The sequence below is a fragment of the Calliopsis andreniformis genome, chromosome 9 (assembly GCF_051401765.1).
Source record: "Calliopsis andreniformis isolate RMS-2024a chromosome 9, iyCalAndr_principal, whole genome shotgun sequence".
Lineage (NCBI taxonomy): Eukaryota > Metazoa > Arthropoda > Insecta > Hymenoptera > Andrenidae > Calliopsis > Calliopsis andreniformis.
The window spans coordinates 14,787,440-14,814,481 of NC_135070.1; the positions used below are offsets into that span (position 1 = coordinate 14,787,440).

General features: G+C 42.2%; 1 protein-coding gene across 1 annotated transcript; it reads left to right on the forward strand.

The window, feature by feature from the left end:
* Positions 1-364: 364 nt before the first annotated feature.
* Positions 365-27,042, forward strand: Tis11 (Tis11 zinc finger protein). Its single transcript, XM_076385427.1, has 2 exons — positions 365-572; positions 25,891-27,042. The coding sequence occupies exons 1-2, from the start codon at positions 516-518 to the stop codon at positions 27,040-27,042; spliced, it is 1,209 nt and encodes a 402-aa protein (XP_076241542.1). The 5' UTR covers positions 365-515.

A 27,042-nucleotide genomic window follows, 5' to 3' on the forward strand; every position in this document is an offset into this window, starting at 1 on the left:
GAAGGAAAAAAAAGAAAAAGAAACAAAAGAAAACAAAACAGTGCCAAGTTTACCACGTACTCTTCGCCCCTCTCTATTCGTCTCGCCGGTTACGCATTCGTCGTTCGTTCCGACGGTGATCTCGACACGTGACACGAGCCCAGCGAGGGAAGAGAAGTCGAAGTCTGCATAGTCGAGGCAGAAGAGGGCTTCGAAGCGTGATCGCGAGAGGAGACACGGACACGTTGACCGCTCGAACCGGTCGAGATCTCGCGAGTCCTCGTGCGTCCCTGGTATACCTCACGGGATAATCGAATGGGTGTGCTTCCAATGTAAATCGACGAGCGGTAATCGTCGTAGTGGCAGTTTTGATATTTTGTGTTCTCGAAAAGTTTGTACCACCGCGGTTGTAATCCTCCTCGTCATTGGCTGTCCGTGCAGCGCCGCGCGCACCCCTCAGAGAAGAAGAAGGTTAGCCGGGCCGCGACGAGATCTCAGCTAGCTCCAGTGACTCTTGCGCGGAAACCGGAAGGACCATGTCGACTGCCGTCATGAGCACCCCCATGTTCGAGTGTAGCGAGCATCTCTTCAAGGTGAGTTTTAGAAACGATCTTTAACGTGCCCTCGTGTCTTATTTATCCTTCGAATGTATTGTACGTAACGTTGCCGATCAGAGGGACTCTGGACCGCGGCGAAATTGAAACGAAGTTCGGCGAGTGTGTGTCTGTGCGTCAGGTGATGGGTGACATGCGAGTTTTTAACCTATCGTACCGTCTCTTATCTTTAACGATCGTTTTCAATCGGGAGATTGCGTTTATCGCGGGTAAATGTGCCTGTGGTCGAAGGATCGAGAAATGTCCGTTGTGGTGATAAGCGTTGTGGCTCTCGCTGGTTAAAGATGGCTGGTCCCCCAGCACGTGGCGTAGAAACTCGGTAACGTGGATCGCGTTGAATTCTGTCGTGTGACGGTTGTGTAGTACTCGCTGGTACTCGCTGGTACCGTGGCGCAAACATTTGTGCAACGGTGTTGGTTCGTTCGTACGTATTCCGTCCTGGCTGCCACGGTCTATTGCCCTGCTGGACAAATATGGAATGGAACGGGCTGAAATCTGCTGTAGATTTGTGGTTAGGTTCGGTAGCGGAGCGCGACTCTGGCGGTTAAGAAATCGCGAGGCTGGTAGCGTGCTTCGAAAATCGGCTACTAAATGCTACGTTTGTTATGAATATGTAGCGGAGTTTTAAAGCTTGATAAACGATGAAGGGAACATTCGGGAGATTGGGACTTTGCTCTCTTTCGGGATCGGGATTGGGAGGCATTTGTTTACGTTATGTGGTAGCACTGTTTGGCGCGGTAATTTACTAGGATTGTGCTTAGTTTGTGAGACAATTGTCGTGGGTCGAAGGAAATCTCTTTGAATTAGAATCTTTGGAAAGGATTCTTGCGGAAATTTTGAGATGTATATTAGGGGAAATTCTGTCGTACATATCTCTAAATAAGTTTGTTACAAAATATTAAAAAGTAGAGTTCTATGTAAACAACGTAATTTTAGTGAAACCTAAGTTCTTTCGTAGGTTCATAACAGTTCTCGTTTTCCTATTAATCTGTCATAGATTGAATTAGAATACACTTATTTCAAATTATTGACAAATAATTGACTAGAAATATTGAAATACCAGTGTAACCACTGATTTCACTCCTAAATTCAACACTATGTATTCTCATATCCCAAGATATATCCACTGGATACTTCAAAATATCCTCAAAATCACGGCTCATAATTTTCTGAAAAGATCTAAAAGTCCAATCTCGTGTTATCTGTCGATCATAAATAAGTTCCATATTCCTGCTACTAATATTCGTTTCAAGGCGAGCAGGAGTGAAAGTTAGCCACATGGCGTCGAGTCGAAATGAAAACAAATTCGAACCATGTTTCTTTGGGACGCGTCAGAGGTCATGCTTATTGTTGTGCTTCTATTCTATAATCGCGGGATTTTGACAAATCCTGTCGACTGTGAATTCAATCCACTCTTCGAAGTATACAAAGTGTACATTATTATAATCTATCTGTGTAGTCGTGCTTAATTTCGCGAATACTGGATCGATTGTCAGTTGTTGGCGTCTGTCTGAAAGGAGAAGCGACATATTGTTATTGCCCTCTGGCGTTGTCTGTAATTTACTCGAACTTGCGATGACCTGTTTGCTCTCGAGTTGAACTCGCGCTAGACTTGTTTTCGTGTTTTTCCGTTGTGCGTCGTTCGCGCTCGCTCTCTTCGAAATCTTCGATCGCTCGATCCCCTCGCGCGGGAATTTGCGTTTCAGCTTTTATCGGCGTCGGGCATCGCGCTTTCCTCCTTACGAGGCAAATTTCATGGCTGTCGGGAAAGCTGAAGTGGAAATTGGCGATGGGACTTCGTTAATGGTAGTTAATTTTAAACGCTCAGACTGACGTTTAGAAAAGGACTTTGAACCTTAGATGATGTTTTAGGAATTTTCATAGAGTTACGTCTTTGAATTTGAATTTTTTTGAGAAATACAGTTATTTGTGGTACTTCTATTTTACACATTTTTTACGAAAACGATGTCCAAATATTACATCTTTATACCTTTTGAATTTAAATAATTTCCCTTCAGTATCTTCTTTCATTCTTAGTCTGATCTTCATCTTTTGTACCATATAAGAAGTTACTGTTAGATTGACCAATCTTAGAGACAAAGGCTTCCACTAAACTTCAAGAAGGTAGTGTCGCGATGTTCCATTTCTGTGTCTTCAACTAGTTTTCGTAAATCGTGCCTCGCATACATTCGTTGATCTGTGCTCATATTCCGCGGTCTAACGCAAGCGGAATCGTTCTTCCTTCATTTCGTAACCTGCAGATTTCTCCGGAGCAACGTTGGAATAAAATTGTATCATACCCTGTGATATTTTCTAATTTGAATACAAATGCTTTTGTCGTGAGCTACGAGAAAACTGGATGATAATTTCGCGTATAGCCAACCACTTCCTTTGTTTACGTTACCCCGATTCGACGAAAGCATAGAAACTTGTATTACATATTCCTGCTTGAAATATGAATCTTCACTTCTTTGTATAATGTATTACATGCTTGTAACATTGACTTGATAAGTCTTCTTCGATCCACTCCATATTACCCGTTACGTTATTTTATATTATTCAACGTGCGATGTTAACTCACGTGGACGTAATCAGGAATTCGTGTTGAAGTAGGCAGAGCTGAATCACAGTCGGTGTATCGAGTGAAAAACGAGGAACACGTGGGCGTGTGTTCGCGGGTAAAAATACACCTCGATCATTCTATAAATTGTTTCCTCTGTGAATCGAGTCTTCATTCATTTATTCGTAGCCAACAGTCCTCCGTGGCGAGCGTCGTCGAAGAGAGCGTACCTCGGTCACGATTTGTCGAAGATCAGCGTGGAATAAGTTTTCACGAGCTTAACCCTTCATCTTACGATTGTTCCTCGGGCACAAGAGCTAAATTATTGAAATTATAAGGCAAGGTATTGGTACAGATGAGTTTATACAGTACAGAAGACATCTCCATGATCAAAACATTGACCCAGTGACTTGACTCGTCTCATCAAAGACGAGAGTTCTGGTTCAAGAGAAAAGACTGTATTGCACAGTGAGTTTACAACGAAAAAATACTGTAGATTCTGTACTGTATACTCAGATTTCCCTAGAATCCCTCTAGAATTATAATTTCACTTAATGGCAAAAATGGTAATATAAGCAGGTTATTTTTATTACTCCCATCGTTGTGCTCGAATCAGAAACATTCGACACGTATCCCCAGCTTCTCCAACCCTAGTTGTAAATGAGAAACGTGTCTCAGAAGGTCGGACGAAATTATGGCGTCGTGGCGACGAAATGAACGCCGAGGACACACGCGGCCTTTCGGGCGTCATTGTTTACAGGCCACATCCGGCAAATGTACGGCGTTAAAGTTTTATCGTGGCTTTTTTTTCACTCCCCCCTTTTGCCTTTTCAGAGCTACACTCCAGCTCGTAACTTTCCTCGGCAATTTCTCCTCGGCGATTTCGAAACTCGTTCGATAGAGAAAGGCTTTCGACTTTCGTGGCCGATGACCATCTAAGGTGCCACTCGAAATTTGGACCGACGTCGGATCGTAGATAATCCATCGTTCGATCGCCTGCCAGAGGGTGCTGTTCCATCCTTTCCTCTTTTGAACTGTTTCCCTGGAGTAGAAAGCGAGATACAACGTAGCTTTGCGTAGCTTGAAAGCGGAAGTTAATCCAGTTTTATTAAGTAGAATTGTGTTATGTCTGTGTACACATTTTAGTGTTAGCGTTTTCTTCCTAGAGATTCAGCTTACAGTCAAAGATGCAAGCTTTTCTTCTGTTTAGTAGAAAAAGCAATTTTATTTAGTTAAGAAAGAATCCTCCATTTTTGCACAGTTACTTCTGTAGTTCCTTCAAAGAGCAACGTACAAAGTTGAAAATCGCACAACAGAGTGTGGAATTGATAACAAAGACCTACAGTAGAAAAAGTCTTCATCGTCTTCGATGAAGGCACGTCAAAGCACCAGGTCTCTCATGGTAGAATCGTTTGGTCTGGATTTTTCTAAATGTGGAAACCTCGCCCTGAGCGAGCAGCGTGTCCAACACACACCATCGGTAACAAAAAGCGGCTCGGTAAATGCAAGCCGCAAGCAGCGTAGGAACCTGTTGCTTCGGATTTACGATAGTCAGAGAGAGTCGGCTGGGGGAAAGACCGAGAGAGAGAGTGGGCGTCGAGATGGGAAGGGGAGAATGTACAATAGCGAGAAAGGGATAGGCGTAGAGAGTTGAGAGAAGGAGCGAGATGAAGTGAATTCGAAGGGTCAGAGGGAGGAAGGATAGCGGAGACAAGTGGAAAAGACTGGAAAAATGGGCACGAGAGGAAGAGGGACAGCGCAGTGGGAAACTGGAGACACGAGGAAATAAGGGGGGAAAAATTGGAGGAAGAAAGAAGGAGCGTTCTTTGTGTTCACGAGGGGAGGTCCAACCTTGCGTGCTCCAACCTGCTTCAAGTTTTTGTCTAAGAGCAGTATACGTCACTAATAATACTCATACAGAATTTTATTATCAATGGAACGTTGCAGGTGTATGAAAAAATTAATTAAACTGAAACGCAATTTCACTAATCCTTTTACCTTCAATTACAGTTTTCTCGTATCTCCAGTTTACCGCTAACAACAAAATTTTTCACAGACATTTATCGTACATCCTACCCATAAACAAAAGATTACTGCAGCTTGATATACGGGAAGATTGAAATTTCCTCTTGCCAGTTTCTCTGTGCAGTAGCCAGCTAGTGCAACAATACCATCGACCCGTTTATTGTCCCTTTTATGACAGGCCGAATTTCCCATATTTCTGAAAGAAATTGCCGGCACAAAAAGGGCTGGCAGACAGGAAGGGCCTTGCGTCGTTGTTCATGCACCCTGCTCCCTTTTTCGAGCGAACTTGCCAGCGGAATTCCTCTCTGCTGCTTTGCATACTTCACACTCAGCTGTGGGCATAGGCATTCGAGTCTGTCGATGCTAAACGTTTCGGTGCAGCGAGGTTTCAATTTCCAACTTTATATACAAGTGGACGTTGACTGTTTGAGAAAACACGCGCAATAATTTGTGAGCATTTGAATATTCCACGGCGGGGAACAGAATGGAATTGCTTGTTAAGTTTCCAGAAGAATAGACTGTTGTCCGTGATTTATCGGACGTAGAAACTCGTTTTCTTTTTTCATCTGCTAAACGATTTTATGCACTGGACGAGCCTGTGCATTTGTCCACTTCTTATCTCATCTCTTTTACCTCGTTATCGACTATGAAGACTACGTAGTCTTCCATTAAAGCAGATCTAACAAAAAGTGGAAACATAGAGACTATCGTGTTTTCAAGGAATTCGAACAAAGAACATATAACAGAACAGTTGTGAAAAACTTGTACTTCTAACTCAGAACTGTATTTGCAACCGATACGGACAGCGTAAGAAGCGGTAGAAACTATTTTCATTGAAAGTTGTCTAAAAGTAGTCTGACTTTCAAGTTTCCTCGAGGTCTTGCAGCGGAATCGACAGTGGGACGTTGAGAATAGCCATCAGAGTCCAATAGATCTTTCCATATAAAGGGTGTCAAGGGATTTCTAAAAACGTTCAGAATTTGTGTGTCACGTTTAGGGAATCGGGTCTACCTAGCCTCTTCTAACCGACCAGAATCAATAATTAGGCGAGCCAGGTTGAACCGGTTGCTCCGGGAAGGTGAAATGTTCGAATTAACCGAACTGTAACACTAACCGTAAGAACGAGGGGACGCGAGCAATCGGTTGAGTGCTCCTTCACGGTGGTGGGACGTTGCTGAAAGAATTTTTCATATTCGTGAAAAGAAACTCGCTGGACAAAAGGGCCCGGATGCGAATAGGGTATATGGGGGCTTTGTACTGCTCGTTGCATGACCGTTCTTCGGGTAAAGATGCCCAGGACACTTGCTGTAGGGTACGCTGCGCGAGAATGAACTGTATTAAATATTCATGAAATATGGCTTTATGTAGGTTAAAGCCTATGTAATATCGAAGAAATTGCATTTTGAAGTCGACACGCAGCTATTATCACTTTATACCTGTAAATACTTGTTAAAAGCTGATATTATTCGCTCCAATATCTAATGTTGGTATTCTGAGAATTTCGATTTATTTAAAATTCAATATTAAAGGTGGTCATAAAAGTGGTTATTAAAAGTGTGCACAGGGCTTTTTGCTCGAGTTAACAGTACACACATGAAATGTTCCATATTCCTGTTATTGCTGGTTTTATTAGTGGGTTGAACCTTTTTGCTGGCCAGGTATTGCGAACGTAACGTACTTCTTTGGACAAAGGCCCAGCTCTGGTAACTCGTCCACTCGAACACTTGAAATTTCACGCTACTGTTCCCGTACCCTACAGGCTTACACTGATTGGCTTCTTAGACATCTATTTACCAGGTGTGCCTATCTTTTTTTGCTCGTTTATCAGAACGGATTCACCGATTACACTTTGGGGTCTTCAGAAATCTCCTTTCCTTCTTGGAGCTATGTTCCCATATTTCTGAAAAGAAACTGATCGCGTGAGGAGACCGAAGACTATGGTTTCCTTGAACCCCTTTTTATTCCTTCGAGGAAAAAACATACGTATTATGACCATGCGACTGGAAATCTGTTCATGAATCTCACATTTCTCTTTGTCTTCATTTTCTTCTTATTGCTCAATCTCGACAGGTTTCCGTATCCAATTTTTTTTTAACTTCTGCCCTCCATTTGACGCCTAAACAATTTCTCCAACGTATGTGTCTATTATATTTTCTGGAAAATCCCCTAGCTCAATCTTTCGATGCAAAAAGACGACTCTTAATAAGAAACGGACGCGATATTTCCATCTTACGTCACAAAAAGTTACCACAATACAAATCAGCGCGCGTCGAAGGCAACAAACTTGTGCATAATGTATACGGGGAACCGGTTGAGAGGTTCGAAGCGTACTCGCGGTTGAAGATGGTCGTTGGACGTTCCCGAGGCAGATGGAGTACTATTTGGTTCCATTATCAAGCCGAGCCTCTCCCTTTTGCGGTTCTTCTCGCAAAAACCGTTCGACTGGGCTCGAAAAGTGCGCGTTCCCATATTGCTGAAAAGAAACTGGATACACAAAAGCGTTTGGTCGATGGCCAGAGGGGTGAGAAGGAGAGCGAAGGGGGGGGAGGCAGAGCGTGGCAGCGTGTGGCACCTTGCTTTCCGCGAGCAGTTTCTGTTACACAGGTTACACCATGCTAGCGAACGGTTACACCGTCGAGCTCGTTTCTGTTTCCAAGCGAGCCTAAAGGCTGTCTCGCACGTGAAAAAGCGAGAGTGCCAGGGAATATTTTCTTGGCCTCGTCTCCTCCACTTCCACCTCCGCTCGTCGACGCCCCCTCACGCCACTCACCCCCCCTCCTCCTCAAGAGTTCTCGCTGTGGCGCCTCTCGATTTCACTTTCACGCTTGATTTACCCGACGGTCCACCTTTCCAATTAAAAACACTCGACTTTCCTCGTTGTCCAGCCACGAAAAGATCCAGGCCAAGTTTCTGTGGCGCTTAGGAGGCGGAGAGGGTACAATTGGAGACGATGCAGGAAGTCGGAGGCGGTTGATGGATTTTTTTGGAGATATTGACATAGTACGTCAGGGTGGATTTGTGTTATTGGATTGGAGGGGTTGTGGGTTGATGGTAAACATATTTTTGGGAAGAGGGGAGGATGTGATATTGAGGTCGTGAAGAGGGAAGGGGGGATATTTTATTTTGGTTTGCTTCTTTCATTTATGCGACAAGGTTTGTGCTTTCCTGTTTAGGAAATTTCATGGTGTATTCGTATATGAATGTGTTCTGCGCAGGAAGAGAGAGTAGTTCAGATTTGTAATTTAGATTCACGCGATTCAGTTTTTTCATTTTTTGACTAATTTCCTGAAAGTGTACGTCCACACAACTAATATCCTTCATATGTACGTCTTTTCTTCATAATAAGATTTAAATGCAGATTTTTTTATCGTCAAAATTTGCCAGTGGCGGATTCTAAACATTAACAGACTATCCCTCAGACAATTTCCCTGTCCCATTCGTTGTCGATTCACTGTTGTGTCGCTGAGCGGTTCGACCGAGAAAGTCACTCAGGCGTGAAAAAAATCGCTACTTACCCTCGATTATGGATACTCTGGACTCGATTGAGTTTCACTAATCGAGAAATCTTTATATCTATACAGTGCAAAGTCTGTCTTCTATATCGACGCAAAATTGCTTCTCTTTCTACCAGTTATCTATACAACAAAGATACTAAAAAGAAAAGTGGGGTAAAAATTTCCTCGAGCTTAAAGAATAATTGATCCTTTTTGTAACTTTCTACGAACTTTTTCTCAAACGTATCAGGACACTCATAGGTTCATAAAAAATTCATAAAACCAAGAGTGACCGAGCGACCACAGTGCGTCGTCGCGGAAGGTCGCGTGTGCGGAAGGTTAGTGTCGCTGGAGTCACAGGAAAACCGCTTTTTGCGGTGGATCCTCAATAATTGAACACGAAGCCGAGGGAAAAGTGTGTTCTTGGAGCGATCAAAGCGAGACTGGAGGAAAGGCGTGTCTCGGTCGAGCGTGCAGGCGTTGCATTACTAAAACATTATACTCGGAACACGAAGCTTGTTGAGAAAGGTAGAGGAATAGTGATTAGCGTGCGCGAGCGCATAAGTATTCCGCGTGTATCGGGTGGCCATTTCGAATGAGATATTCTGTTGTGCCTCGTCGCGTGACCAGCATAACGAACTCGCCGTTAACAACTTGTTATTTTTTCCGCCGGGACGGTTAATCGATCGTTAACGACGAAAGGAAAATCGGCGGGGATAACTGCGATTTGAAAAAGGAGAAAAAAAGGAAAACGAAAATGGAGAGGCGAAAGTTGGCCAATGAGCACCTTGGAGGACGTCGCGTGAAAGCAAAACAGATCGAAGAGAAAAGACGTGAGTGGAGGATATATGTGGTATTTTTAAGAATTTTTTATTTTATATACTAGTGTAATGAATTTCAGTAGAGCCAATAAGTTAGTTCTATATCAATAGTATAATATATAGAATTCAGTAGATACTTGTGTGTCTTTCCTTTCAGAACAGAAGTGTTCAGTATTAACTCGATACCAGCTCACAAATCACTATAAAGCACAAACTTGCACAAAATCGAAGACACATTTTTTTCTATACCAATTTCTGTAATGATAACTCATTTCCGCTTTATGGAAACCGCAAGTGGAACAAACGAGCTTGTAAAAAATATTGTACTTATTTTTTTACGCTTAAATTATCTACTCTTCTTATGAATCACAAAATCGTGTGGTCAGTGTCAGTATTAAAATCAGTCCATAAATACTGTCCCCACACGATCGGTATTTATTGTCAGTGCCTCTGGCTGTGCATGTTTCCGGACTTTCGCGAATTGCGGCGTGCAACGGTGGCAGTGGTTTCTGGTCGGCTGAACTCGTTAGTTACATTAAGCGAAGCTTCTTTCTTACAATGTTGCAGGCTTCCGGCGCAATTCATCTTTCTATAGGCTGATCGTTGCTCAAGTAGTTTCATCTCGTTATAGTTATTGTGATTATCCAGTTAACCACGTCTTTTGTTTGTTGCTTTCGCGATAATTTGCTTGTTGTACCACTACGATATGATTATATAGGAGTACAGTGTAAGGGATAGGAAATTATTGGAGAAGTTCTAATAGCCATGAACTCATTTCGTTCCAACCCTTGATCCTTTTTTATAATAGTTACAAAACGATTCTAAAGATAAGATTCAGCTGGAAGCATAAAAAATAACTGCTGGAAATTGTAGTTTTAGACTTTCAGAAGGAAGTATTTATGCAAAGTAATACCAATTTAGTTTTTCAATTCCTCGTACTCCAGTGATGAATTATACCCAACGAGTTAGTTTAAAACAGTTACTATTTTGTAAAGGATAGTCTAAAATAAGCTTGACACAATTTTACCTCGAATACAAGATATTTCAGATGCTGCTAGGTTTCACTGACCAAACCTGGTCGGTGTTTCCCGTAGATCTACAATTATTGCGTTTATGATACAATAGAGAGATAGACGGCTATCCCTGTTATGGAATTCATTAAGCGGGGGTAGGTTCGACGAAAATGGGCAGCGAGGATATGCAACGTTGTTAACGAGCTATCGATAAGATATTCCGCACGCAAGCCGCCGCATTGCGTGGCTGTTTTTGGCCGCGATTCCCCTTTCTCGCTAATCATTACGGAGATACGCTTACGCATATAAAGTACCCATGGATTCCCATAAAAATAATTCATATCGAAACTCCATTTTGCAAGAGAAGTCACTGACTCCTGAAAATTGCTCTGCCATTATCGTTCCTGCATTAGCTTTCTCAAATGAAACAGGTTAATCGGTTGAAGTATCCAAACATTTTATTTTTATTATGCAAAGGAACTTGGTAGCTGAAATTATTTTTCTGGAACCTAATCTTTCAAATGACTGTTGTTGTCAGTTATGATTGGCGCCTGAACGAAATATTTTGAATTTTCAAAATGTCTCTGAAAATTGCAAAGAGCGGTTGCAGATGTCTATTGTTATGCAGGTTCTATTCAATACTGTAGGATATCTTCAAAGCTCGTCTCGCTTGGTAACACCATTGCCACCGGAAGCCAATTGTCATTAATTTTTTTGCAATCGCAGTGCATACGTTTGAATAACATCCTATACGTCATGTCAAGGCAAGAACCTTGGGAAATAATTGAAACTGCTTACAATGCGCGAATCTTACTGCCAGCGTTTGTAGAAAGAATTTCGACGACGTGTGATTCTTGCATAAATTATATTCACGATGTTTTTAAAGCCATTCACAACAATTTTCAGTTCTCTTTAATTTCTGTACCAATACACTCTTCAGAAATATGTACGACGACTTAATTTTAATTGAAGATTAATTTATAATTTGTTTTGTTGAAAGAATGAAGCATAATTGATAATTTGTAATAGAGAATCTATTCTTATTAAGGGATAAATCTGTATAAACAGTCTTCCCTTATTTTTCGAGTACTGCATCGTAAACACGTTACCCGACCGAGCTCAGCTTTTTGTTCGTCCAAAAAACTTCCAGTTCGTAGAACGTATGGCCACTTGAGCGCGTTTAAAAAGGCCTGCTACGCAGATCCAAGAAAATCCATCTGGGTAAAGAAACCACATGTGCGCCTCTCGTTCGTGTTTGTGAGAAAAAGCCACGCATTCTCTACACGTGGCTGAATAAAAAGGGTAGGAGCTGTTTCCATGCTGCCCCTACACGTTTTCTTTCTTCTCGTTTCCTCGCCTTTTTCTTCTCTCGTTTCGGTCGCTTTTTCCTTCCCCCAGTCTTCCTGCCTTGTTTTTCATGGAAAAGACAAACGCGGGTGGGAAACTGCTCCAAGACGGTAGGGAAAGAAGTTCGGCATGTGTTCTGGAAACTTCTTAAAGGATTTATTTTACTCTTGAAATGCTCCAATTCTTCAGAATTGAGAGTATTGATATCCAAAGAAACGAAGCTAAGTTTTCTCCCCTTTTTTCTTTTCAATTTATTCTCGGTACTTTGCTACTATGTAGAAATTTCGCGAAGACTACTAAAAAATTAGTAGACTCCTTCGATTCTGAAAAATAAAAGCCCTCTCTCTTTCGCGATAAACATTCAATTCTTATCAATAACACATTAACACACAAGTACCAGCGCCATATATATCGCCATCACGAACCCCTATCTAAGATAGTGCTAAAAGTCAAGGCATTGTTTTCCCAAATAGCACGCGATCAGATAACCGCATTATCATGCGTATCTCGATGGACTCGATGGAAAATAATAGCCGTACTCCATCAGATGATCTCAACGCATCGCCTCCCGTTCTCGTTAGCCGATAAACAGAAGCGTGTGCGCGGGGGTAGGGGTCAGCGAAGACCGACGAAACGGGAGGAAAGTAAAAAGGCCTCTGCTGGAGGTAAAAACAGCCAAGAGGGGGCCCTCCTCCTCGTCCTCAGTTTCGTTCTGCTCCCGCGACGTTGGCGCGCCTGCGCGGCGGCGAGCACACTTGCTCTTTCGACGCAAACGCGCCGTCCCCAGCTTCTTTATGCGCGAAGAGAGAGTCTTCGTGCTCGTGCACCGACGCCTGAATCACTCGTGCTGCACACTATGTGTTTTATGACCGCCTCGGCTCTCCTGCTCGCTTATAACTCTGTATTTTCGTGTGCCAACCACGGTAACTTGCTCTTTGTTCTATGTAGAAACCGCGGCGAGCGCGCACGCGTGCGAGCGAGCACGTTCCTCGCTCGCGTGCAAAGTTCAACGTATCCCCCACCGTTTATTTATACCCCACTGTGTTTTGCCGTTGCCTCTAAACTTACACCCGTTGACGGTATTTTCATTTCGCCGTGAAACGAATTCACGCGCGAAAATAGCCGACGCTCGGCTTGCGGTTCTTCGTTATCGCTCGCACGCGTTCGCTCTGGCCAGAGGTCGTGCGACCTGGACTGCCGCTTTCTAGATGAAACTGGGCGGGCCCGTGTTGGGGGATAATTGGGATAAATAAATTGCAGAATAGAGGATAACGGTTCTGGTGTTATTGGGAGAAATGGGCTTGTATCGGGTGACTCAGAAAGAGGGGTCGAGATAGGAGTAATAGAAGTGTTGATACTTTTTTTTGGCTTGATCCTCATTTTTCTTGAATTAGTCGATATTTAGGTTTCAATTGGAAGGTGATAAGTGTTTCAGACAGGTGGGTGGAGGATTTTATCGTTCTTCCAGGTGGTCCATTCGTGTCGAGTATTCAGAACCTGCAAAGTAGAACAGTGTATGTTAGTTAGAGAGAATAAGATCGAAAATATGTTTGTTGAGTAAAGAAATGTTTGTTTCAGTCTTCTATTTTTTGCTTGAGCTAGTAAAATAATCGTTAATATTGTTTTGCGTTTATATCTGAGGTTTAGGTTTTTCAAGTTAAAGGTCGTACTTTCAGGTCACATTACATTTGGAATTTTACTAAACTATATAGGATATTCGAAGGTCAATCAAAGATAACACTGTTTTAACGCTTCAACAATTTATGTAAATGCTTACTTTCACGTAAAGTAGCTATATGAACTTGTCGAGTAATTAAATATAAAAGTATATGACTTCCAAGAAACCCAGTCACTTACAGTGAGTCACAAATCATAAAAGAAGCGAATATTACGATTAGCGGAAAAATGTGTCGGAGCAACTGTGGATACGTAATTCCTTCCATTATTCACTTCAGTTTTTTTTATCGTTACTAATGTATCGCGGAGATAATATACATACTTGAACTTTCAGCTCATTGAATTTTCAATTACGCGCAAAAAACTTGCTTCGAAGTGTCGAGCCTCCTCTTACATGTCCCCTGTTATCATTCGTCATGCTGTGCTCAAGCTCCATGGGAAAGTAAAGAGCTTTTTCTCTCGTACTCTCGTTTGTTTATAAAATGTGTTCGAAGCGTGACGAGAATAGGAATTACGTGCTCTATCAGACGATACAGTTTTTCCATGGACAACTCGTTCTAGTTACACTTAAAAGGGATCACAATTACATACTTTTTCAGACTGGACGAAGGAATGATATGACATTTCGTTTCAACGATTAAATTTATTTAACATCAATTATTGACGCAAATTGGAGCTCGCAAGTGAAACGCGCAACATTGTTCAAACTGTACAAATTTCATTTGCATTTAAAATCAGAGTGACTCGACATTTTTCTTTCATACGCAGTAGTATCATCTCAACAACAAATGTAATTCCCGATAACAAACGTGGACAAATATCGCTCTGTTTGATCAAGTGTCGCCGACAAATAATGCCCGAGGTACTTGCTGTGAACAACAGAAACTCTGAAGCTAGCTTTTAACTATGTCTAAGCAGAGGAAAATGGTGTCTACATAATTCCTTTACACGATCATTAAAAAATGAAGAAACTCCACAAGAAAAACATTCCAATGGTTATTTTTCTAAAACTAATTTAACATCTGAATAATCTCTCTCATCCAAAGCTGACTTCCCTTTCCTATACCACAATATCATCGCACAACCTGCCCCACATTACATTGTTACCACTAACCGCGCATCGCTCCACGATTTCCATTCAAACTAACATGCAACACGAGTTCTCGATTGTTTCTTTATGTTGCATAAGTTGTTTGCACAATGCGAGACCATTACACGAAATTACGTTCGTTATAGCTGAAGAACGGATGAAGAGTAGGGGGAGATATAAATGCAATGGCGGAGCACAGGGTTACTATCGCGTACGCGATTAGCGGGAACGTAAAGCAGAGGAAACATTAGAATGCCGATTAGGCTCCGCGTCAGCTTCCCTCCTCTTTATGGAATGAAATTTCTGATGGTCGGCATTAAACGAACACCGCGGGAATTGTGTATACATCAGCCTCTGTGTCGCCTAAGATCTAATGGGGAAAGACGATTCATCGTTTTATTGCTTTCCCGCTGCGAATTCCGATAATCGTTCACCTTCTGCCGAGGGAATTCTTTTTTCTCTCCTCCTCCTCCCGAGGGAAAAAGGAGAAGTTCGTTTCGACATTGACAAGGCGTGCAATAGCACGTCCGGATGGTATTTGCGCGGAGTGATAAATAAGTAGTAAATGATGCATGAACGCGACTGCAACGCGGCTGTTTCATCGGCGACTTTTATTGCAAAAGCAGCGATAATTGGAGGAATGTATCCTCTCTTAATAAACAGACGCTGTGGATTTGTTGATAAGATTCCGATGAATTTGTTACGTTCGCTGGACTCGGCCGAGGTGGTTGTTAATTTAACGATGTTACGGTTGTAACGTGAACTGCTGTAAAAGTACTTCGTAAAACACGAACATGTTGTAAACAAGTTTTAAGAGTCGCGCGCTATTTTATGGAGATGTTTATTCTCAAGGCCTGACTTTCGATCGGAAGTGTTTTATTTAAGGTGTGATTGGTTCGTATCCAGTGACCAGTGCCGTTCAGGCGAATTAATGCTTCTGCGGTTGTAGTCTGCTACTGGCGGTAATTAAATGCGGTCATTTGTGTACTGTTTACAACAGCTGAGTTATCTCTAGCGTATAGGAAGTTTGTGGGAATCAGGTGATTCGAAAAGTCGCCTGATTTTTATCACTGCCAGCCGTACAGATAACGCCTCTTATCGAGATTTTGTCCATTGAACATTTTCTATTTCATGGCAGAGATACTCTGGTTACCTTCTTCTTCAGTCTGCTTGAAAAACTCTTTCCTAAGAAAACAGGTGATTCAGTTGTAGGAATTAAAATCTTGAAATTGAACCAAAAACAGAATTCTCAGAAAACGAAAATTACACATTTAAAAATTTGAATTTGAAAATTTGGGACGGCAGATATTTGAATATTTAAAAATTTGAAAATTTAAAATCTCTTTTAATTTAGTCGAAGCGTCTGCAGACGCACAATTTGCGATTCCACAAGCCCGTGAAACCATTTCGTAAGCAATGAAATCTCACGTTTACGCGGGGCAGAATGCAAACTAGGTTACATAGAAAAAGCGACGAGTAAATTGACCTTTGACCCTCTGGAGAACCGTCGACTGTTAGTTAATTACAGCAAAAGTCACCATTAATAAGTTTCCTGTCCTCTAATTACCAGGCAAACTTTTGGTCTATCAGCAAATATCGCGTGATTCGCTTTTTGATTCAGCACTTTCGCTAAATGCCTCGGATGCTATATCAAACCTTTTTTTCGTACGTCATAAAACCTGTAATAATAACGATAATTTTGTAATTAATGGCCGGTTTTAGTTTCCTCAATGATACATGTTTCTTATATTAATCTCTTTCTACCACATTAATATATGTACTATATTTATCTCAAGCGTGTAGATTATGACTAACATAGACAAAACATTATTGAATTCTTGAATAAAAAGTTAACTTGTTCTTATTAAAACTTCCTTTACTTTTTACCTAATTCTTTCTATTTATACATTGCTCTCTACAATTATAACAAAGCTAAAATTATTTCATTCTATTTCAATAGCAATTTTCCAAGTATTCAAGCGAATCAATTCGAATCAAATATAAATTAATCTCTAATTAAGATACTTTCGCACAGTCTATACCACTGCAACCATGTACCACTGTTCGTATTGTCTCTTTAATTAACATGTTATTTTCGGTACTAATTCCCATCTCGTTCTTCCACTCGGGGTCCCAAGGCACGCGTTACGCGCTCGTTGCGACAGGCGAGCTTTTTTCATTGTCTTCCGATGAATTATCGCCACGGGCAAGAATGGTACATTGATCGTGGGCTAAACGTGTTTCCCGAGCGGTTTTAAGCCCCAGCTCGCATGTAGCCGACGTAAATCGTGCCTGTACGCAACAAGCAAACGACTGAACCGTGACTTGCCCTCGATAGACAATGAATAATGTGTAGAACAGTTTCCTCGGCGATCAAAAAGAATATCATTTTTCAGCCAGCTAAGACTGCCATGCTTTTTGTCCCTTTTTATTTCCTCGGCTGCATGGAACGGTGCAACGGTTCTGGCCTATTTCAATGACGTACGACCTCGTTCTTTTTCTTCCGTACGTGGATGGTAAAACGAGCCAGAGGTGCGTGTATCATCGCTGCTTGCGATAGCACAGCATATAGTGATACATTGGAGTTGGTATTGCTGAGTTCTTAGAGTGTGTGTATATCTGTGGTCACTGTAAATTAAGAGTAGGGTATATAATCCTTTTCTTTGAAGAGATATAGGTATTATTACAGAAAATAAATTCTGACCATTCTCTGATCCTACTCCAAAAAGAAGTACTCTATTCACACGTCCAAATTGCATGAATTATGTATATGGTTCCTAACGATGCAACATATGCACTCGAATTAAATCACTGCCATTGACATGCTCGAAATCTTGCTTTTACCTAACAAATCGTTGCGTTACGTCTTTTTCCTGTTTCGGTGCACGTTCAATTTCTCGCTTGATTCATTCTTGCTCAACGAAGCGTGCTCGGCGATTAGATCTTATTAGCGTTTAGGGGTGTTCAGCTACCCGAATATTTCGGGCTTGTGCGCAGGATATTTTTATCCGAATCGAATCTGGAATCTCTCGCTTATAGGTGCCTGATGAATGGAACGAATTTTATCTGATCGGGTCAGGTATTCACGTATTCAGGGATTAAGATGTTCATGCTGATCATAGATCCATTAATCATATCCTACGTGTCGTTCGATCGTAAAAGTTCTGGTGTTAGGAAGTCAGTGTTTTATTAGGTCGCTCGATAAATTCGTAGCGGCTTACCACGATTCTACCGACGAGTTTATGAATCATAAAGATGAAATTTGTGAATATGGTAATAAGTTGGAAAACGGGGCTCAGGAAAATGATAACTCCATTACTGAGTGAAATAAATAATAGTTCGATATTTTATACCGGAGTATTTCGAGGTTTCCTTATTTTTTAAGATTACCAAACGTTGTGAACTATAAGTTTCTACTAGACTCCAACTAGAAATTTCTAGAAACTCCAATTATCAGTTAACATTAAGGGAATATTCCAGCGCAATAAATTTGAACCCCGAAAGATGTTCAGTACTCAGACTGTGCACGCACGCAAACACAGAGCTCCCAGAGGGAACCGGAAGGAAATGTTCCAAACAATACGTTTAGTAGAGCCACGCAGTACCACGTGGGTCGTGAAAACAACTTTCTACCGGCAGTGAAACGTAGAAGGTTGACTCGTGGCAACCGCGCAAGCGCCCAGTGAATAAAATTAACACAATAGAATTTCTAATCACTCTCATAACTTTATATAACCACTAACTCCTCGCCTACTTGAAACCCACCACGAGTTCACGAAATACTTTCTTCCTCATTCATTTCGTCATCTTTCACTCCAGCCCTCTTCGCCCCTAGAAATTGCCCCGATCGATCCGATCGGCTCCAACGATCGGCTGGAGTTCACGGCGTCTGCGCAAAAAGTGTCATTGGGCCTCCAGGAAGGAAAGAAAGGGAGGCGAGCGCGTGTGGAATCGACTCAGAAAGTTCGGATCCGGTTTTTGCGCGGTCGCGTCGCCATGTTTTCTGCCCGCTATCAGACTGAATCATACTCTGTTCTTAGTCATCGCGTTTTACAATCACTCGCGTACACCGTGCACACACGCACGGTGGTCACGTCGGCAAAGGGAAAAACCAGCGCGCCGAGTCTCGAAAGGGGCGACACGCTCTTCTGCACCGGAAAGCGAAACGTTCTTCGGCTCTGCGCGCGAGCTGCCTGCTTCTTTTGTCAGTCCAGCGAAGCCGTGCCTTGAAAATGCTGTTTGAACGCGCTGCCCGAGCGCGGTTCCTGCAATCGATCTCACGATCCTATGCCAGGACCCACGCAACTTGTTGAATATCCCCGCATTCCTCCTCGTTTCAACAGAATCGCTTTGCTAACGCTTTAACTGTCCCTCGTAGGGAACAAAGGGTCCTCTTAGGCCACAGATGGATCTGGGCTGAAGAAGGAGTCGAGCGAGTGACGATAGTTATTCGGTCGTTACTACTATTGTTTGAGTTCAGTATGGAGACGGTAGCTGTCTGGAAATTTTTGGAGCGGAAAAGGAGAATTGCTGAAGAGAGAGTTTTGAGTTGAACTCTGGCTTTGGAAGTAGAAAGTGTATTTTTTGTATTGCTTTTTTTTATTTGAAAATTGTGGACTATATTGGAGAAGTGGTATGTACTGAGAACTTGGATGAGTAGTTTTCTAGACTTTTATGTGATATTTGTTTACTTATTAGTAAAAATATTTGAATATTTGAAAATTTGAATATTTGAAATTTTGAAATTTTGAATATTTAAAATTTTAAATATTTGAATATTTGAATATTTGAAAAGCACTCCATTCCTGACAGTCCTGCCCCAATTCCGTTTTCTGTTCCACGTGATATTTGTGATGTCACGATATCATCGTACATAATGTGCGAGCAATTGTAGAACATCGGGCATTACGTCTGTTAAGTCCATTGCACAGGTCAATTCCGAGCAGTTTGCCGTTACGAAAAGTACTCTATTGCAAATTCAAGCATTGAGGTTAACTAAGAGATCACGTGCTATTTATGCTTGACAGTAGCTTAACTTGAACCTTATGATTCGTGTGCAAATCTCGACAGAGATAAATTCATTGTGAGAATCTTTTATGACAATCGTGGTCTGAACACGTCAGGGGATTGTCAACAACATCCTTTCAATTAACATTGATATTTTATACTGGATATTTAATTCCAGAAATTGATTTCACGAAATTCCCATAAAATCGTCTTCAATGAATGCTCTATACTTACCAGTGTTCTTAAATTTACTTTCATATTCGTATAACGACTAAGAAGTTAATTAAATACTGGGGAGAATGTAATCACACGAAATGACCACTCATCGATTCATGAGGTCTACCATTATCGAACATTAATGGACAGAATCGGAGTCTTTCTTAGCTTCGCCTGGGGGCGAGTAAAAGACGACTGATCGGGGAAGCTCGCTGCCATCGTTAATTCGCTTCCACGTTGGACAGCCGAGTAATTAGGATAGTTAAGAGTCCAGGCAATGCCTCGGTTATGTAAGAATCAGTGCGTGAAGCGCCAGTTTCCATTCAACTGGCGCCGTGCTGCCTCTTCGTTCTTGACTTCGTACCAGGTCTTTTTCCTCTCGCTATTCACTTTCACCTTTGACCTTCTAGATCCATGGTCTCGCTAGGCTCTCTTCTGCCCGTCTAATAGAACGAACGAGCGATGAAACTACTCTGGCTGAACGAGGGTAATGTTTACCTAGACATTCATATGAGATTGTAATATTTCACAAAAAATTACAATTAACAGTGTTTGAGTAATACTACTATTTCGCAAGGACTGGAGCATTCATCGTTTATTCTTCAACAGGAAAAAATTTCTACAAATTGAAATGTAGCTAAACCCAAGTTAATTTTGTATTCTTTGGTCCATGTAAAAAATAATTTTCTCTTGACTTTTATTTGTCATCATGCAACCTGTTGAACGATCATTGCCTGGAATCTAATGAAAAATCATGTCTGATACTGTACATATTGTCTTAACTTCGCAATGTATTTAGTCAAGTGTAGTCTTCAAACTGAATGACAGAAATAGAACGTTTTCGAGATTAAACGTTGAGCTAATTGCAATATGTATTTTATGTATCGTAGCAGATTGCGTTCTTTTCTGACGCAACGGTTTCTGATGTCATGGGGAGGTGGAATGTTTAAGTACGTGAGGGTAATTACTCTACGTCATCTATCGACTATAATTCATGCACATATTTATGCGTGACACAGCACATTGCGCAATGTCCCATTATTTTAAATGACGATGCTCGCTGCTCATTCATTTACATTTCGTGAAATGGAATTATCGAAAGTATCTATCGTTGATATCCTTAATCTCTCAAGCTTCTAGTAACTCGAAATTATCGTATGACATGGACAAACCGAACATTGGACCATGTTTTCCGATGTTATTTAACAATGCTGTTAAAACGTATCAAAATCATCTCACACAATATTTTCATTTCTTTCATCTTTCAGATTTTCTGAAATAATAATAATAATATTCAAAATATTTGCATTTCTTTCTTTAGTACACCGTGACCAAGTATAACTTTGCGTTTTTTGAAAATATGTTTTCCGCGTCCTTTGATGCAAAACGTGAACTTCAGTATGTAGATAAAAAAAGAGTTACACAGATGAATGATAATAGCGACTATATTGTGCTGTTTATCAATCCTTCCGCCTTATCTGGCAGTGCCTGGCAGAATTTTTCCATCTGTGTGGATCGTGGAACGTTTTTACGCAGATAAAACCAGTGTGTCGCATATTTAAGCTGATGCACGCGGACTCAGCAGGTCCCTTGACATCGTATTATTTTTGGAAACTGCGTGTGTCGCCTGACAATGTTACGGCAGAATCGGATTTGCGTGGCAGCTCCGTTTTCCTTCAAGATGGAACCTTGCAAGCGCACAGTATGTAATGTTTCACTTCAACCACTGATTCCATTACTATTATTAAATGTTAAAGATATAAAACTGTTTGAAGTCTCTAATTAAATAGAATAGAATACAATTTTTTCGAAAACGGAATTGGTCCACTTTCCTAGTAAACATCTCAATTAATCATTAAGCCATAGGCACTATCAGCAGTCACAGTAACGTGAACCACATCACAACCAACCTATCGGCCAGATGAAGCTGTCAGTCAGATCGCTTGGTAGTTAACTCATCCATTCTCAGCTGTTGCTGAATCGGACGAACGAGAAGGAGACTTCGCTTATTTTCACCGAGTTTCGAGGAAATCTCGGCGAACCATGGTCCTCAGAATGGTCTGCTCATGTGTGGCGACGATAAACGTGATCTTATAGAGGCGAGCACGCACGGTGCACGACGTTTCGAGAACAGCTTGCTCTCTGTTGCAAGCCTGGTGAAGTTCGGTGAATCATCGACAGTGAAAACACCAGCGACCGCGCTGCTTCCAGTGAGAGGCGTCGACGACCTCGGGATTCGAAGGAAATTTCTCATCGTAATTTATTCTTTTCTCGCTGCTAATGCCTCGCTGCTCATTTTTTTCCTCGTCGACGTGTGTAACCGCTTTGTGCGTCCCGCATTCTGTGGTCAGCGTGACGCAAAGATTGATTTCTTTTACACCTCGAAGGATTGCATATGAGAATTCAAAGAAACATCTTTGGGTGCTATAGGTGCTTCCAGAAATTCGAGTCGACAGGCTTCCAGGGAAAATGAGTGTTTTCTGTCAGAATTTACTGGAATCCTTGTGGGTTTATTTCGTGGTTTATAAGCACATGATATGAATATCCCACGTTATAAGGTTTTGAAGGCCTTAAAGATACAAATTTAAATGCCTCAAGAAGTCTTTGTTACCTCCATCTCGGAGCGACACGAATGCACCAACCGTGTCCACTCATCAAGTCCTATAAGCTAACCACCACGATTTGGGTCATATCGTTTAACTATTCAATTCCCCTCGTCGTTAACTTAATTATCGTTCCCCAAACGTGACTTTCGCTGAATCCAAGTTCCCGTGGACGACTTCGCGCTCCACGAGCGTCATTTCACCGAATCGCGTTACGTTCGCCAGCAGTTGCTGGCTTGTCTCTCCGTAACTTTCTCTCCAGCGCTTTTCACTCCAGATTCCCGTGGATAATTTCTATCGTCTGGTTGATAAGACTATCGGTCGTTGGAAAAGTGCGTGGCAAAACAAGTCAGGGGAAAAGGTAAAATAGAAACGTCCCGCTTGCATTTGATTGCATCTACTGCTAGGAGCTTAGAAGTTGTCAGTGAGACAGCACAGGGGCAAGAGGAATGCTTGGTTTGTTGCAAGTAGTAGTAATAGATGTGACCAATTCGGGCAATGAGGGAAACGCGTGTGTGCCATCTCTATGTATTTTCCTGAGAAGCCAATCAGATCCACTGTCAACTTCTGAGCTCTCAACAGTACTTGGGGAAGGTTTGCCTGATAAGGACTATGGCAACAGGCAAATGTATATGCACGTTCATGTTCATAGTAGGGAGATAAACAGCCGTTGCACGTCGATAACTGTGGGATAACCAACACTAGCTGCGGTAGTTCTGTGTGTGATTTTTTTGCATTAATACCTAGGCTCTGAGGCTAATTGCGGGAACTACTGTGTGTATGCGCACGCAGCGAGTGCGCGTGGCGCGCGGGAAACACTTGCTCGCGGAAATTTCCAAGCCTGCGTGAAACTACGGTCGAGTTTCATGGATTGAAAGGAGAATCGAAGCGAGGGGTTCGATGATTTTTGGTTTTAGATTTCGTGATCGATAGCGGGGATTACTGGCGAGATCGATGAGTTGATCGATCGGGGATATCTGTGGAATGTGACGTTTAATCTGTGGATGAAGTAAAAATATTAATCGTCTTGATAGATGTGATGAAATGGACTTCTTTATGTCACGATACAGTTTAATCAAAGCTTTATAAAAAGGTTCACAGTTCATTGTACCTTTTACTGTAGTTTCATGTAAAATCTATAACTCAATTTCCAGACTTTGTTCTTGCTAAACAAGGAGCTACATTGCAGGTCGGTGATTCACTATCGATGTTAACCGCGATTCTTCCAAGAGTTTTATGAACCATGACTTTGATCGTTGCTCGTACATTTGCTGTTAATTTTACTCCCGTTTATTTTGAAACGAAGAGTTGCAAAATTGCTACATTTCAGTGATGATTCAGCAATCGTTCGGGATGAATCACGCTACCCTTTTCAGATTTTATGCTACGATTACATAGATATACGATTACATAGATATAGATACGATTACATGATATGAAAAGAAATGGTGGATACTCGTGAAGGAGATTGATACTAATGAGACATGTAATTGAAGTAGATCTTGAAGTTACTGTTGCATGGAATAGCAAGAAACCATATTGCGAACATACATCTACCAACAGATTACACAATTATTTGTCTAGGTTTTGTTTGGAGTTCTTAAGAAAGAGTATGTATTAATTATCAATCTGTTATTAAATTTATAAGTGTTATTTCTTTAGTATTCTATATAAGCAAAGAATATTTACCAATTTCTCCTCGAATTTCGAGTTTCTCTAGAATCTAGTTACTACTTCAGTACCCTTATTTAATAGTTTTGAAAGTTACAATAATTATTCACTTTCCCAACCGTCCCAAAATATCACTCAACAGTGACGAAGGTTCTCGGGAACATCGGTTTCGAAAACACCCAAGATGGTTAAAATTTTACGATCTGGAAAGGTTGATCCCCGGGTTTCTTCGTCTACCCGGATTTCTTGACCTGTTCAAGGCTCCCCACGATCAGATTGTTTCGAAAGGACGTTTGTTCCGACGTATATTCCTAGGCTTCAGGTAGCCAGTTTCTTCCACGAATTTTTTCACCTTTCCATTCACCGTTGGAAGCGCAGCCCCTTTGTCTCTGCCCCTTATACCTGACCGTACAATGCGATAATTTTGACCTACGCATCATCGATTTCCAATCTTCGTCTGTTTAAACACAATTAAGGATGAAACTTTCCATACAATCGTGGCGTAATCGTCATAAACAATGGATCGTTGCGAAATGTAGGTTACAGATCGATCGGAAGTATTTGTGAAATGCATTCATTGTTTGCGTTTCTATTAGTCGATTTTTATTCAATGGTTACTTCAGAAAATCGTTTAAAATTCATGAGATTTAGAGGAAATAAAATGTAAATGTGCTACTTTTGTCACTGGTAGACAGTTTAGATGCGAATTATGAATGCAGAATTTCGCACTTTGAATCACGTAGGTAAACGAAGGTAATAAGAAGTGGCTGCCTGCGCATATCATTGAGAATCCTCTCGAACGGCGCAACTGCAGACGTTTCCTGTACTTCTGATTAGAGTTTATTAGAAATAAATCGTCGTCATTGCTCAAGGGTTTACATCCACGCATTATGGAGTTGTATAAGACCTCTAATATCATAGGATCTGCGGAGACCTGCGTTTTTGGGTAAATGACCTATTGTTCGAAGGTCTAGTTGAATTACGGCGGTCTTACCAGCGATCAAGTGTAATCTGCTTTCAATTACACCTTTATCTTGAACAGTGGCTAAATCTTCGTTATTTAGGCTGCGTGTCTTGCTAGAAGGACGCCAACTGTGGATTAGGTATATTTGGTTGATTATTATTCGTGCTGCTGGTGTTCGTCTCTGAGTACATGCTCGATTCTTCGAAACGCAATTCGCGTGATGATTCAGCCTTTCTCGTACCTATTGTTTTCAGTGAAATAGGTGTTCCTTAGAGGAAATGTATATTTGAAGAACTAAGGTGCAAAGCTTTTGAAAATAATTTTCTTCACTTCAGAAAATGGCAACTATTGGGCAAACTAAGGATTTAAATATGTAAAGATTTAAATATTGTGCCATAGTTGTATGATATGATTAGTTGACGTGCATGAGGTCCACGCAACAGGTAGCCTGAATTACGCGAGAAAGCGCGCGTAATTCGAATCGTTATAGAATTATTGATGTAGAAAGAGACAATGGGTTCCATACTTGAACCACTTACAATTAAACCACTACTGTAATCTAAATTGATGCAATACCAAATAAGTAAAATATTCAACTGTTTTAGATTTTTAACTGAAATCTAAAGTTTCATAATTATCGGATACCTACAGTGAATGTGCAGAGAAAAGTGAGAATGCAATGTTTGCCTGAGACACCATGGATCACAGTGGTTCCTTCCTTCAACCTGCAGCAAGTTCCTTCATTCCATCACCCAGTAACACGACGGATAGTAGAACAGCCCGAAATAACCCGTCTAATTTAATTCCAGAACGCAGCCTCCGCGAAGGCGAAGGATTCCACCTCGACCTCAGCGACGAGCACCTCGGGCAATGGCGCGTCGGGCAACAATGGCGGCCACGCGCCCCTTCGACGCAGCTACACCTCCCTGGTGACCTCGCTGATCGAGCAGCACCGCAAGCTGGACCGCAGCGCGAGCGAGCCCACGTCTCGCTATAAAACCGAGCTGTGTCGGCCATTCGAGGAAAGCGGCACCTGCAAATACGGCGACAAGTGTCAGTTCGCTCACGGTTACAGCGAGCTGCGCAACCTCGCCCGCCACCCAAAATACAAGACCGAGCTGTGCCGCACCTTCCACACGATCGGCTTCTGCCCGTACGGGCCGCGGTGCCACTTCATCCACAACTTCGAGGAGGCGCGAATCCACAATCAGAAGGTCAGCGCGCAACTGGGCTCCACGCAGCCGAACATAATGGGCCTGAACCCGCTGTTGAGCGCCGCGGCGGCGGCGGCTGCGGCCGCTGGCGGAAACGCCTGCAATGGCTCCAGCGTCAATCAGACCAGCAGCAGCGTCGCTCTGCTCGAGCAGATAGCAGCCTCGCCACAAGTCGCAGCAGCAGCGGCAGCCGCGGCGACCCCGAACCTCATGAGGACGAACTCCCTGAGTCTATGCAGCGCCAGCAACACCTACAACCCACCACCGTTGCTCAGAACGAACTCGTTGAGTCTGACGACCAGCCAGCACCATCATCATCACCACCACCATCATCATCATCAGACTGGATCCACGACCGTCAGCTCGATTATTGGAGCCACCAGGCCCAAGCCTCTGAATCTGAGCCCAACATTCTCCCTGGGCAGCACTGGAGATTCTATCTCACCGTCGTCAAGTCTCAGCCAGTCACCGACCAATTCCATGGCCAGCTTCTTCAGCGACGACTGCAGCCAACAACCGTCCGTGACGAGCCTACCCACCACGCCGTTCAGTTTTGGCCAGGATTTTGGACTCCTGGCGACGAGACAGAGCCCCAGCCCGCGGACAAATAACGTGTGCAGTCCATTGGGTTCCGATGATCTCTCACCGAGGACACCGTCACCGCTGTCGCCGAACGCGGAGTCCAGGCTGCCAGTGTTCAACAGGATCAGCAGCTCCCTAGGCGACTTCGAGAACCTGAAGATCTAA